Genomic DNA, 14,120 nt, shown 5'->3' on the forward strand with positions numbered 1-14,120 from the left:
CCAGGTGTCCCTCCACCACAGACCCTCTCCCTGCACCAGGTGTCCCTCCACCATAAATTCCCACACCAGGTGTCCCTCCACCATAGACCCCTGCACCAGTGTCTCTCTACCACAGACTCCTGCACCAGGTGTGCCTCCCCCACAGACCCCCTCACCAGGTGTCCCTCCACCACAGACTCCTGCACCAGGTGTGCCTCCACCACAGACCCTCTCCCTGCACCAGGTGTCCCTCCACCATAGAGTTTCACTCCAGGTGTCCCTCCACCATAGATTCCCACACCAGGTATGCTTCCCCCACAGACCCCCTCACCAGGTGTCCCTCCCCAACAGACCCCCTCACCAGGTGTCCCTCCACCACAGACCCCTGCACCAGGTGTCCCTCCACCACAGATCCCCTCACCAGGTGTGCCTCCACCACAGACCCTCTCCCTGCACCAGGAGTCCCTCCCCCACAGACCCCTTCACCAGGTGTCCCTCCACCACAGACTCCCGCACCAGGTGTCCCTCTGCCCACATGTGCTTCAAGCCTCACTCAGGCCTTGTGCTGAGGTGATGCCAGCCACTTCTGTTTCTTCAGCCATGTGTTCTTGCTGCCGATTGTTCATACTCTGTGGACCTGTGTCCCAGGCTGTGCCGCACACAGTCAGGGCTCTTCCTCACCCCACCCCCAGCCTGTGTATTGAAAGGCAGCAGGGCCATCCACATCCACCCTGCCCTGGGCTTCAGTATCCACAGTGTCCCCTTCTTGGCTCTTCCACTGCCTGCCATGCCCAGGAAGATGTTTGTATGAGTTGCTTTTGCTATGACAAAGCACCAGAGAGAAGCAAATCACAGAGGGTATATTAGGGTTTATCATTTTTAGGGATGCAGTCCACATTTGAGGGGGTAGCAATGAAAGCAGGAGGTACCTCACACCGTAGTCCTAAAGCCCTCAGCTGGTTTCCTCTCATCTGTTAAAAGAAAGACCCTTCTAGACGCACCCAGAGCTGGCTCCCAGGTGATCCCCAAACCAGCCAAGGTGGCAGTGAAGGCAGATGGACATCATAGTGTTCATGTTTCAAGGTGGGCACCTGAGGCCTTTCTACCCACCTTTCCTTCCCACGCATCTAATGCTCAGATTTCCTCTTAAGCATGGGCTGGGATCTTGCCTGGGATGTCATTTATTGCCCATTATGATCACACTGTTAAGTCTGTCCAGCACTTTGGGGATAATTTTCCAGTGTGTGCAGAAACCATCCCTGCTGTTCCAGTTAATAAGTTAATAGAGTAAGAGAGGGTGTTTGCACACGCTCACGTAAACCCCGTCTTTGTAAGGCTGCCTGAACAACAGGGAGTGAAGCCTTTGGAGTCGCTGGAGTAGTGGCTTGGGCTCCCAACCTCGGCCTTGTCTCCTCGGCTCTTGCTCTGGCAACATTTCCATGTTGGTGTTTACCCTAAAGTCTGTCCTCTGCTGTGTGTCCCTCGTGTGGTTTCATGTTGTCACGCTTCAGCTTCCAGGCAGCAGCAGGAACTGGTGTGCACAGCCCTAAGAAGAGGCAGGGCTAATACGCAGACTGAAAGGCTGCAGGGAAGCTTGGGGAAGAAGCAGCTTAAGATCTGCAGGGAACTCAGGCTTCTGCCCTTTGCCCAGTGGGATGACAGGAGCACGGAGCGCCGCAGGCTGTCAGCTCTGATGGCAGCAAAGGCACCTCCTGTGTAATAACACCTCGACATCTCCACAGTCGGGACCTCACTGAATCTACTGAGCTCAGTGGACAGCTATCAGAATCCCTCTTTCTGGGAGTGGACCCGAAGCAGTGTACCCGAAATTCTACCACAGCTGGCACAGAGGCTGTGGGTATCCTGCTCCAGATCAGGTGGATGCTCAGCTGCTCCCTGAGTGAGCACACCTGTCCCTCTGTCCCCTAGGTCACCATGACGAAGCCCTGGCAGTGGCAGAAAGGGGCCGGACGAGAGCGTTTGCTGACCTGCTGGTGGAAAGACAGACAGGACAACAGGACTCAGACCCCTACTCGCCCATCACCATCGATCAGATCTTAGAGATGGTTAATGCGCAGCGGGGACTAGTGCTGTACTACTCCCTGGCCGCAGGCTATCTCTACAGCTGGCTGCTTGCTCCCGGAGCAGGTAAGGTCTCTGTGAAGCACAGGAGTGACGAGGTGGAGGGAGGCTGAGGCGGGTGCTGAGGGGTGCACATGGGTCAGATGGAGGAAACCTTATCAGCAGTGGGTATCCATGGTGGAGCATCCTACTAATAAAATAACCCGAGGAGGCATGGCTCCTTGCCATCGGATGAGAACACATCTAACATGGGAGCCCAAGAGAAGGGTGAGGTGGCAGCAGATTCCTAGGCAGCTGCTTGCCAGCTATGAATGATTTGATCATTGTGACCTCTGGCAAAATTATGTACCAAAGCAAAGATGACTCTCGTGGTTTAAAAGTAAATCGTAAGCTTAAATTTCTGACTTTAACAGAATCAAATAGGTTTTTGTTTGTTTGTTTAGGTGTTTTGTTTTGTTTTGTTGGTGGTGGGTTTTTTTTGTTTTTTGTTCTTTTTTTTTTTTTTTTTTTTTTTTTTTTTTTTTTACTAGTTCTGTCGAAAAAAATCTGTTTTAGAAGTGAAAGTCGTCTTTGGTTAAATCAGCACTAAGCATGCAGGATGTAATAGTTTCACTGAATACAAAACTACTAATTGGCTGTGGGGCCATATTTTTTGCATAATAAAATGCTGATGGCTTCACCATGCTGGGGAGGCACCAGATCCAATTAGAGTTTATTGACTGGAGAAACGGGTCTTATAATTGGGAATCTTGAAAAATGGGCTTTTCGCTTATCTGTAAAAAGTTCAGCTGCCAGGGAGATGTTACAAGCCTCTCTCTGTGTCCCCAGTAGAGGCGACGGTGTCAGGCATTGACCTCCGTACCTGCGCTGTGTCAGCAGGACCATCTCCCTGCCACCACCCTGCTCACCTGGACTTCCCACAAGCAGCATCTTCAATCTTCCCCCTCACCTTCCTATGCTGGGTTTAAGTTGCGATTTTCCTACACTAATGAGCGATGTCCACACCCCTGCCCCCAAGAGGAGCTCACGCCCGTGTGGACAGGGTTGGCAGCTGGCAAATGTCAAGTGCCATCTCTGTGGCGGCTGCATTGCTGGGGACATGTCTGACAGGTGGCATGCCCAGATCATGTGACAGTGAGCCTCGTGTAACGAGATGGCTATTGTGCCCTTTCTCTCTCTGCTGTTAATGAGACTGAAGCTCTTGCCAGGGCTGTGATCCAATCAGAGGACCAGCACACCTCATTGCCATATGAGGACACGGCCTGAGCTTATTGCCAGGAAGCCATTTCACAGACCATCTTTTCCCTCCCTTAATCTGTTAGTGGCCATTGACCAGTTGGTTTTATTTTAGAATGGATACATGCTTATTGTGGTCTGCTTTTGTGAAATGAAAGGTCTGCGGTGACAGCTTCCACTTGGCTAGTTTCGGTTTTGTTCAGGACTTCAGTCCCTGCAAGGGTTTGATCTGGATGCTGGCACGTGGATCATGAAGCAGGACTCCCCAGAACATCATTCTATAGCACAGAGAAAGCAGTGCACACCCAGGGGCTTCTTCACGTGTCATCAGAAATGTCTTCCTGTGCCTTGACAGTGTGTGCCGTGCCATGCGCAGACATGGCTCCAGTTCAGGAAGCCTGTAACCTCAGGATCCCAGCTCGCTTGGCAAAGAAGCCACCCAGCACCACATTCCCCTCTCCTGCCTTTTTCCAAACTCTTCTGCTACCCAACCACTGCTGACCTTGCCACGTCTACCTTGTTGCAGGAATCCTGAAGTTTCACGAACATTACTTGGGTGATAATTCGGTGGAAAGTTCCAGTGACTTCCAAGCCGGCAACAGTGCAGCCCTCCCCGTAGCCACCAGCTCTACATTGGAGCAGCACATCGCCAGTGTCCGGGAGGCCCTGGGGGTGGAGTCTTACTACTCCAGGTAGGAGGCTGTGTCTCGTTCAGCATTGTTCTGTTCTGGGTAGGTTTTGACAGGAGATTTTGGAGCAGGAAATAGTAGCAGAGACCTTGTGGAATCTCACCACCCTGCAGTAGACAGTCAAGTGTCCGCCACGTGTGGGCAGTCTCTCTCCTCTTTTATTACAATCCCCTGGGCTGGGAAGGACCTCCCCAGAGATGTGTGTTCCCTGAGCAGGATGTGGCAGTGACTGTAAGTGTGGCAGTGCAGGTAACATGACAGCCAACTTAAACGGAGGCTGCATTAGCCTACAGGCAGTAAACTGAGTTTGTACTCTGGCTGACTGACAGAATCTGTACAGATCTGCATGTTGGAGGGCTGAAGTGAAGAGGACTGGCCTCCCAGATATCAGGGCTGGGAACAGAGGCCGCTTGCTACAAAGGATGTGAAAGGAATGAGCTGCTGGTGGTTCTTATTACAATGCTGGATTAGCTTACATGTGGAAAATGGTTTCCTCCAAATACTTCCTTGGTGTTTGCAAGCACCCAAGTCACCACTGGTGACCAAACGTTGCATTTCTGTGAGGGAGGCCTGAATAACATCTACTCAGCCCAGATCGGGCACCAGCAACAGACATGTTCCACTGCAGTCCAGACAGGTGACTCCAGGAGCTTCTCAGGCAGCCTTACAGAACATGGGGAAGCCATGAACGTGGCTGATCCCCAGTAGCTGCATCACCCAAAGTAGCTGCATCAGCTACTTTCTGCCTCCTGTATTCTACAGATGGCACATACAACTTGTGGACCGTACACCACACCACACGTATCCCAGGAGAGAGACAGTCACTGTGGTTGACAGTGTCATTTTCCTAGCACCTCCCAAGCCATGTGCAGCAGGGCAGGGTTTCTTACAGCTGGCGGGGGAGAGAGTGGATGGCTGAAGTTTCAGGAGTGGGACCAGTGGCCTTCACTCCACGAAAGAGCATCAGTGAAACTCATCCTGTGACACTGTAGTCTCTGATGAAGACAGTATTGGCTATATTATACCTAGAGTGCAGCGCTCCCCAGCACCAGCAGTCCAGAGTCCTCAGTGGCTGATACTGGTCCATGGCAGTCAGTGTTGGGTCCTAGGCAGAACCTCTACTTTTGTCTCAAATGGCCTGGAACCATGGAGCCCAGGGTGTCTCTGGTCCCATGGGCACTTTTCCTGACTCCATGTGTGGGCACTTGTTGGGGTGCCTATATTACTTATGGGGGGCTCTTACATGAGAAACAGAATAACCCCTGGACAGACAGTGTAGCATCAAGGTCAGAAGGGGATAGAATGGCCACCTGGTCCAGATCTCCTGTCCAACCGAACAAAGTCTGTGGCACAAGTGAAATGGCCTTGTGGACAACCATGCAGTGTCACAGGGAGGGCCAGTACAGTCCAGCCCCCGCCAATCTGTTCTTCATTATCAAAATTAGCAGCTTGTTTTGAGAAAGCAGGAAAACATATGAAATGTTGTTTTCTAGCTTCTGTTTTTATGAAAAATGATGAACAGGCACTGTGGGTGCTGGGCATCCCAGGCCGGCCTGGCTCTGGCCTTGGGCAGTGCTGTGCTGATCACAGGGCTTGATAATATGGTCAACCACAAAGACATGGAAGTATGGATGCCCTCTGAGGTTTGAATCATAAGTGCCCAGAAACTAGGTCAGCCCAGAAGCAGGCAAAGCTGTATCTGCAGTCTGCACAGCACGTGTGCTGGATGACGGGGATGACGGGGCTGCTTCCTGGGCCACAGCATTGCATGCTTAAAGTGAAAGACAGGGTGAAGAGCAGGCTGGCAGAGGAGACAGAAGGGAGGGTGAGCGGGCAAAGCAGACAGGGCCCACCTCTCACAGTGTCAAGGACTCGGAGACTGGAGTCCATGGTACAGGACTGACAGGGCCCACCTCTCACGGTGTCAGGGACTTGGAGACTGGAGTCCGCGGTACAGGACTGTTCCCACGGTGCACATGAGGGTACTTTGCCCATGTCTTTACCCCCAGGACTGGAGCAGCTGCTCAGCATGAGTCCCTGCTCTATGCTAGATACTGGGATAATGATAATCAGGTCGGACAGCCCACTCACCAGCCTACAGTATAGTCAGCAGCAGGGTGATAAAGAGACCAAAATCCTAGTGAATGTATTAATGTACTACTTGCGTGGCAAGCTGGTCTGAGCAGCAAAGGGGTGGGTAGCCTGAACCAAGAACTCCAGAAGACCCTAGTGAGAAACATGCTTCTGAGGATAACTTACCCTGAACACATGCCTTTGGAGATCCCTCAGGCCGCTGTTCCTGGGTGCTCGGGTGTTGGGCTTCTCATCAGCCTTTGAGATAGCAGAAGCTGCCAGTCGTGCAGGGTTCTGGTTTGGATGGCCCCCTTGAGCTGAGACTGTTCATTCAAGAGGTGAAACCTTTCTTGGACAGATGCAAAATGTCAGCCTAGGTTTCAAACCAAGGCCTGGAGCTTGACAGATGTATGGAGGTATCCTGGTGGGACCTGCTGTGTGAACCCTCTTACACAAGCATGGGGAACAACTGTCCAGTGTGCCCATTTTGATATCGACTGAGGGGCCACAGCCAGGCCTTCTCAAGCCAGACCAGCCATCAGTGAAGCTTAGCCTACTGAAAACATATGTCTCCCATTCCTGGTTGTCACATGCCTTGATAAAACCATACATGCAAAAGAAGAGGTCTTATTTTTACCTTCGAATGAGGGGCATTGCTTGAGGCTGGAGGCTGAGTCATGCTTCTTCCCCTACAGTTTCAATCAGAAAATGTCTTTGAGCCCGGCAGTGGTGGCACATGCCTTTTAATCCCAGCACTCAGGAGACAGAGACAAGCAGATCTCTGAGTTCTGAGTTCGAGGCCAGCCTGGCAACAAGTGAGTTCCAGGATAGCTGAGGCTACAGAGAAACAGAAACCCTATCTTAAAAAAAAAAAAAAAAAAAAGGAACAAAATAGAAACAACAACAAGAACAAGAATGTCTTTGGAGTTTAAGCTCCGCACTCCATCCCAGGCAGGGAATGGGGCAGGGCATACAGTTCCTATGTTCCTGAGTCGGTGAGCAGTCGAGTCCTCAGTGTCTCTGGAATGCTGTGGCTCCTTGCTTGGTGGCCGCTTTGTTGGACTGCCCTCATAGCTGGGTAGCTGAGCTCCCACCCCAGGCTTCTCCAGGAGTGTGTCTGTATTTTGTGAGTTTCATGGAGACAGCAGAAAGGTCTGTGCATGTGGTTTTTCCTCTGTAAAATCAGTACTAGTTTGTAAAGCTGTACATCTGGAGGCTAGGATAGTAGATGAGAAGTACAATACCGAATTATACACCATAGTTTTATACTGAGTGAAGTGTGCCTATGTCAGACACGAACACACACGAGAAGATGGGCCATACTGCACGTAGGATGAAGGATGCTGGCTGTGTTTATTACACTGTTTTCATCATTTCCAGGTTGTTGTGCATGTTTGTGTGTGTCTTTTACAGTGGCCATATGTTATTTTTTAAGATAGAAATGAATAACCACAAACAAAAAACCTCTGCCATCCATCCAAAAGAAAACAGAGAAACTTTCCTGTAATTTTACCGCACAAAGAAATAAACACAAGTTTGGGAGCCCATCACCTTATCTGGTCCTAGTAGATAGATATGTTTTATTTTTCTTCTTGCCCCCATTGAACCAGATTCTTGCCTCAATGGTCACGCCCCCTCAGAGTCCACGCCCTCCCCAGCGATCACGCCCTCCTTGATGGCCCCCACTCTTAATGTCCACGCCCACCTTGGTAGCCATACCTTTCTCGGTGGCCACACCCTTCTTAGCAGCCACCCCCTTAACCCTTTCTCAGTGGCCGCGCCCTTCCTGGCAATCACACTCCCCTCCTTGGCCATGCCCCCCAGCAATCACACTCCCTTCAGTGGCCACGCACATATCAGCCATGCCCTTCTTGTGGCCACACCCTCCTCGGTAACCACGCCCTCCTCTGTCCCACCCTGCCCCTTGCCTCCACCGCTGCACCTCACACAGCTATCTCACTGAGCTCTGAACACCTGTCAGAGTGTGCTATAGTGACTTCTAATGCTACATTAACATGTCTCTTCATGGTGACAGAACATGGAAGTCTCTGTGGGAACCAGTGAGTCTGTTGAGACACCTAAAGGGCCACGGGTGACTCTACGTCACCAAGGACGCATCCCAACATGGATGACAGCTGAGGAAAGCTGCATCCCTGGTGTCCCAATGCCAGTTAACCTTCCACCTCCTGTATACAATGGCATCCCACACCATATGCATTTGGGGGCCTATTGCAGCTGGGGTGGGGGTAGGAATCTCAGGTGAGGGTCAGATGACATCCTCTTCCCCTCAGGAGGGAATGTTTCTTATGAAGGTTGTCTGCAGGCTTTCATAGCTGCTCTGATTTCAACATGATGGGGACCCTGTCCTGCTACAAGGGGAGAGACAGATCAGGCCACTTTCCAAGGATCCCTAGTCTGAATGAGTCTGAGCCTGTGGGATCCCCACTGCACCCCAGGCTTTATCTTAGTTCTTGTGTGAGTTGTCAAAGAGCAGGTGTCTGAGGACAGAGAGGATCATCCCCTTCCTGTCTTTCTCTCCCTGCTCTCTAATCCATAAGTAAATTCTGTGGGCTCTCCCTATAAAATTCAATTTTGAACAAGCTGCCATGGAGCTAAGGTAGAAATAAAACATCTGGACAGATCTGAAATTTGAGAGATTGAACCAGTGCCCAGCTCTTCCAGCAGGGGCAAGTCCAAGGCCAGACGATTCCTACCTAACAGAGGTACAGACAGCATCCACTCTCGAAGGCACCATGGACCTATAAGGGAAGAGTCGGGGCAGAACACATTCATACAGTCACCAGAACAATCCAGATGCTTCAGGAAAACGGTGAACTGACGTCCGTGCTCTGGCTACAAGTGTCTCAGAAAACACCAGAGCCAATTCAACAGCACTTGGAAAGTTGCCAAGCCCTAACCAAATGGGACTGGTTTCCAGAAAGCAAGAATGGTTCAGAACCTGTAAATATTAATATAATGCACATTAATATGAGGGCAAAGACCCACCCTCAACCCAGCTGATGAGATGCTGTGACACCCTTTTGTGATAATATATATATATATACTATATATAATATATATGTATATAATATATATTGTATATATGTATATATATTATGTATATGTATATATGTGTATATTATATATACATATATAGTACATATAGTATATATACATATATAGTATATATGTTATATATATTATATATATGTTATATATATTATATATATATGTTATATATTATATATATATATATGCCATATATATATATGGCAGGAGAAGAACCTTGTTACATCCACATGTGAGGCCAGTCTTCAGCCAGCATGACTCATAAGCACTCCTTCTAGAGTCAGGAGCAAGATGGGGATGCCATCTCCTGACGCTGTTATCCAGTATGGTACCCACAGTCCTCATCGATGACAGGACTTTGAGTATGAACCCCTAAAGCCCCCAGGTAATGCAGAAATAACAGATTCAACCAGGTCACAAGGTTCTGAGCTGTGACCCAGAGTCCAGCTTCTTGGCATTGTAGACAAACTGGAGGGAGGTTGACTGTCCAAACATGCGTTTAGTAAGAGAATGGCTTTGTGTTTGGCGCTTGGTAAGAACTTTACCCTGGCCGGGCTTCCCTGCCTGGAGAAACCTTCCAGGCATCTTCACCATAACTGAAGTGTAGCCAGGCTTGCTGTGTGGAAGTTGCTCCCTGGGCACCTGGTACAGAGCTGGCAGTCTGGGACTCTGACTGATGAAGGCACTGATATAACCGGATGTGATAGTGCCCGGGTGGAAGGGCTCCCTCCCCAATGCAAATGCAGACAACCCTGCTAAGGGGGGGGGGTGAACCCCACAAGTGCAGACAACCCTGTAAGGGGGTGTACCCCACAAGTGCAGATGACCCTGTAAGGGAGTATACCCCACAAGTACAGAGGACCCTGCTAAGGGAGGTGTACCCCACAAGTGCAGGCAACCCTGTAAGGGGGTGTACCCCGCAAGTGCAGAGGACCCTGCTAAGGGGGTGTACCCCACAAGTGCAGAGGACCCTGCTAAGGGGGTGTACCCCACAAGTGCAGACGACCCTGCTAAGGGGGTGTACCCCACAAGTGCAGAGGACCCTGCTAAGGGGGTGTACCCCGCAAGTGCAGACGACCCTGCTAAGGGGGTGTACCCCGCAAGTGCAGACGACCCTGCTAAGGGGGTGTGCTCCTCCGCTGTGATGAAATGTCAGGCCTGGCAATAAGTGCTGTCAGGATCCCCAGTTCACGCTTTTCTGGGCTCCTGTAGTATAAATTCTTTTGTAATCAAAGGCTTTTTATCTCAAGCACCATCTGAGCTGTGCTAGTTCACACATGCTGCCTGGCTGTAGCTCCCGGCCAAGTGCTGGAATTACAGACATTTGATGTGGCCTCTGGGGACTCAGTGGTCCCTGTGCTTGTACAGCAGGAGCCATGTCCCCAGCCCACCTGCTCTACATTAAACATAGAGAATGGTGTTGGCTAGAAGTGAGGTTGGCCCTCTGTTCTTCCGTACTGTCTGGACCATCTTGCTTGGTTCCAAGGCTTCTAGCCTCTCTGTGACGTGTGTACTCCAGTGAGCTTGAGTTTGCTATTTGATTTCTTCCCCTTCCGTCCTGAGATCCCTTGTATCCCACCCTGTGTGACATGGCCTTTTCGATAAGTCTTTTGCACTTGATGAAGGCAGGAAAGCTTATACAGGTAGGCTAGGCTTGCTGAAGCAGAGGAAGCCTGCAGGGTCTAACCTATACCTACACCTCCCTCCATTCCAGGCAGGTTCAGCAGAACATAGCACATGGAGCCTGAAATCAAAAATGCAGGTAGGCAGGAAGGCCCTGAGGATACTAAGCAGGTGGAGAAGTGAGGGGGAAAGAGCCATCCACTGGAGGCTTCTGCCCAGACCAAATGCAGGCTGACATACTGAGCCTGGCAGATGACACTGTGTGGCAAAATACACTCTCAGGTCTAAACTGATGAGGCCAAGCCAGTTGCTCTCGCTGCTGATTCTTGCTTGAGGTTGGAGACAACCTTTCTCCATGGAAGTGAGGTGGTGAAAGAAAGCCAGACACTGATCCCCTTGAAGCCATCAAGAGAGATATCCTCTTACAAGCAGGCTGACACATTCATCAGTTAAAGTATCTCAGGGCAGTGAATCTAAGAACAGGAGAATGGCTTCTTATTGAGAAACAAAAGTTCTTTGGTTTGAAAAATTATTTTCAAAAACCAAGTGTATTTCCCTAGATCGTTTCTGAGAAGCCCAGCATTCCTCCAGCCTCACCTGTTCCGTTTCCAATGTGGGGACATAGGCAGACTCCGTCCATCTTACATGCAGCTCCCTGGGCTACCCTGCGTAATTGCCTCGGCAATTTCTGCTCAACTTTGAAACAGGCTTGGCTCCATGGCATATTTGAAAGACAGAAGCAATTTTAAAGCAGTGGAGACTTTTGAAGCCCTTGTGGACCGGAGGAGGGGAGGAAAGCAAGGTGTGTGGAGCACAGAGCAGAACAAGATCCCCGTCACAGTGCCAGAGCAGCTGGTTTTAATCACTGCAGCCTCAAAGACTGGGGTCATCCGAGGTCAGAGGCAGGGTGCCGGCTATGCGAGAGCTCCTGTCAGGATGATCTACCAAGACTCTTCAGATCTCTGAAGTGATAGTTTTTCTGCCTTTGAGAACTCGTGAGTGTTGCCTGGGGCTGACAGCAGTATTAACAGAGGTGAACCTGGAGCTGCCAGGACACTCTGCAACACTAAGTCCCACTCAGCTAAGCAGCCAGAGCAAACTGAAGGAGGAAGCGCCTTGTGCTTTGAAGAAGAAATCTATGCCCCATGGGCTCCTGGTCCCCAAACGGGTGGCACTGTTTTAGAAGGTGGTGAGCACTTTAAGGAGGTGTAGTCTCACTGGAGGAAGTGGGTAACTGGGGGAGGGCCTTGAGGTCACAGAATCTGGGCCCTCTTCCTGTCCACTCTGTGCTTCCTGATTGCAGGCACAATGTGACTCAATGCTTGTCACCACAGGCCCCACCACCATAGACTGTGCCAGAATAAGTTCTCCCTCTCTTCATTAAGTTGCATTTGTCAGACACGTGATCCCAGAAACATGACAGTTAGCATCAAAGCAGACAGCAGAGATGAGATAAACACGGAGGTGCTCTAGTGAGTGCAGCCTTGGGGGCTTGGGTGGGAGAGCAGCTTGGGCGGTTTTGAAAGAGCTCTCCCTGTGGGGTGACTGGGCATTCCTGTTGGTCAGGTGCTGTGTTGGGCCATAGGGGACCAAAGGGAAATACAGCATCACTGTCCTTGTGCTCACGGGTCAGAGGTCAGAGGTTACAAATGGATGAACTTCACAGAGCTCAACTGTTTGGTGAATGACAGGCGTCAAGTTGTCCCACTTCACCTTCTCTAAATGGTCTGTTTTCAGTATTCCAGAGCACAGAAGATACTACAGCCAGTCTATTGGGACTGTCGCCTGTTCTCTCACACACACACACACACACACACACACACACTCACACACACTCACACACACGTACTCACACAGACTCACTGTCACACACACACACATGTACTCACACAGACTCACACTCATATTTTTCACACACACATACAAAGACTCACTGTCACACACATACACACACATTCATACACATAACACATGCACACACAAAGACTCATGGCAGGAGGAGGGGTGTGGCTTTCACTAAAGGACCCCTTGCTCCCAGCCATTCAGAGAGTGCAGGCTCTCCTTGCTCTCTTCCTGCTCAGTCTCTTGACTGCTGTGTCCTGTATGACTTGGCTACTTGAAGGGGAAGAACTGCTTTAAAGTCATTCTGGGCGAGCAAGCTCATGAATGGGACTTACCAAAGCTGAGGTCGCAGGAATGACAGGATGGTGGCTGCAGAGCTGGGCTGGGAGGGGCTGGCCATGGTGCACAAGGTAGGTATGGCGATCCGGATGTGGCGTGGGGACTGCTCCAGGTGATACTGTGCTGAGACAGACTGGGCATTGCTGAGACATCGGGGCCCCAGTGCTCCTGCACCCCACACTTTGCACAGTGGTGGGACTGGGTGACCATGCACGGATTAGTAGTTCACATGTCATCAGTTGTGCCAGCCCTTCCAAGTGTACACACATATCCAGGTGTCCCCATGTGCCTTGGATAATAGTTCCTATCCATCATTCCCCCATGATAAAGATGAAGTAAATGGAAATATTCCCATACTTTAAATCCTGGCAGATGGTTAAGTCATGTCAAGGTACTGGCAACATGGCTCAGCCAGTAAAGTTGCTTGTCACCAAGCCTGACTACCGGAGTTCAGTCTCAGAACCTATATGGTAGAAAGAGAGAACCAATTCTACAATCGTCCGCTGACCTACACACCCACACCACACCACACACACAATCACACACCACACACTCACTCACACACACACACACCATACACTCACACCACCCACACACCACACCACACACATAACACACATCTCACACACACACCACACCACACCACATACATACCACACATCACACACCACACACACACACACACAAAACACATCACTAACTCACATCACACACACACTCACCACACATACTCACAAACAACACATCACTCACTCGTACTACACACACACACCATACACACAAACAACACATCACTCACTCATACTACATACACACTCACACCACACACACACATCACACACACACACACACACACACAAATAAGGGCTAGAGTGAGAGCTGTGCTGTAAAGAGCACTAGTCAGTCTTGCAGAGGACTTGGGTTCAGTACCCAGCCCTCACATGTGTTCATAACCACACATACCTCCATCCCAGGGGCTGCAGTGCCTGCTTCTGGCCTCTGTGTGCACAGGCACAATTGTGGTACACATACTTGCTAGTAAAGGACTCCTATACACAAACTAATAAATAAACATAAACTGAGAAAGGTCACGTTGAGTATTCCTGCAGTAAGAAGAAAGTCCATGCTGGGCGGTGGTGGCGCACGCCTTTAATCCCAGCACTTGGGAGGCAGAGGCAGGCGGATTTC

The 14,120-nt window shown here is 50.3% G+C and overlaps 1 protein-coding gene across 3 annotated transcripts in view; it reads left to right on the top strand.

Annotated features, from left to right (window-relative positions):
• The window catches only part of Ttc28 (tetratricopeptide repeat domain 28), a 436,243-nt gene that overhangs the window by 375,982 nt on the left and 46,141 nt on the right, over nt 1–14,120 (top strand). For all 3 annotated transcript variants that reach the window (XM_031337381.1, XM_031337382.1, XM_031337383.1), the window contains 2 exons: nt 1,909–2,127; nt 3,824–3,989. In XM_031337381.1, the coding sequence (XP_031193241.1) occupies nt 1,909–2,127; nt 3,824–3,989 (385 nt within the window). The remainder of the gene's footprint in view (nt 1–1,908; nt 2,128–3,823; nt 3,990–14,120) is intronic.

Source organism: Mastomys coucha, unplaced genomic scaffold, assembly GCF_008632895.1.
Source record: "Mastomys coucha isolate ucsf_1 unplaced genomic scaffold, UCSF_Mcou_1 pScaffold22, whole genome shotgun sequence".
NCBI classification, from domain to species: domain Eukaryota; kingdom Metazoa; phylum Chordata; class Mammalia; order Rodentia; family Muridae; genus Mastomys; species Mastomys coucha.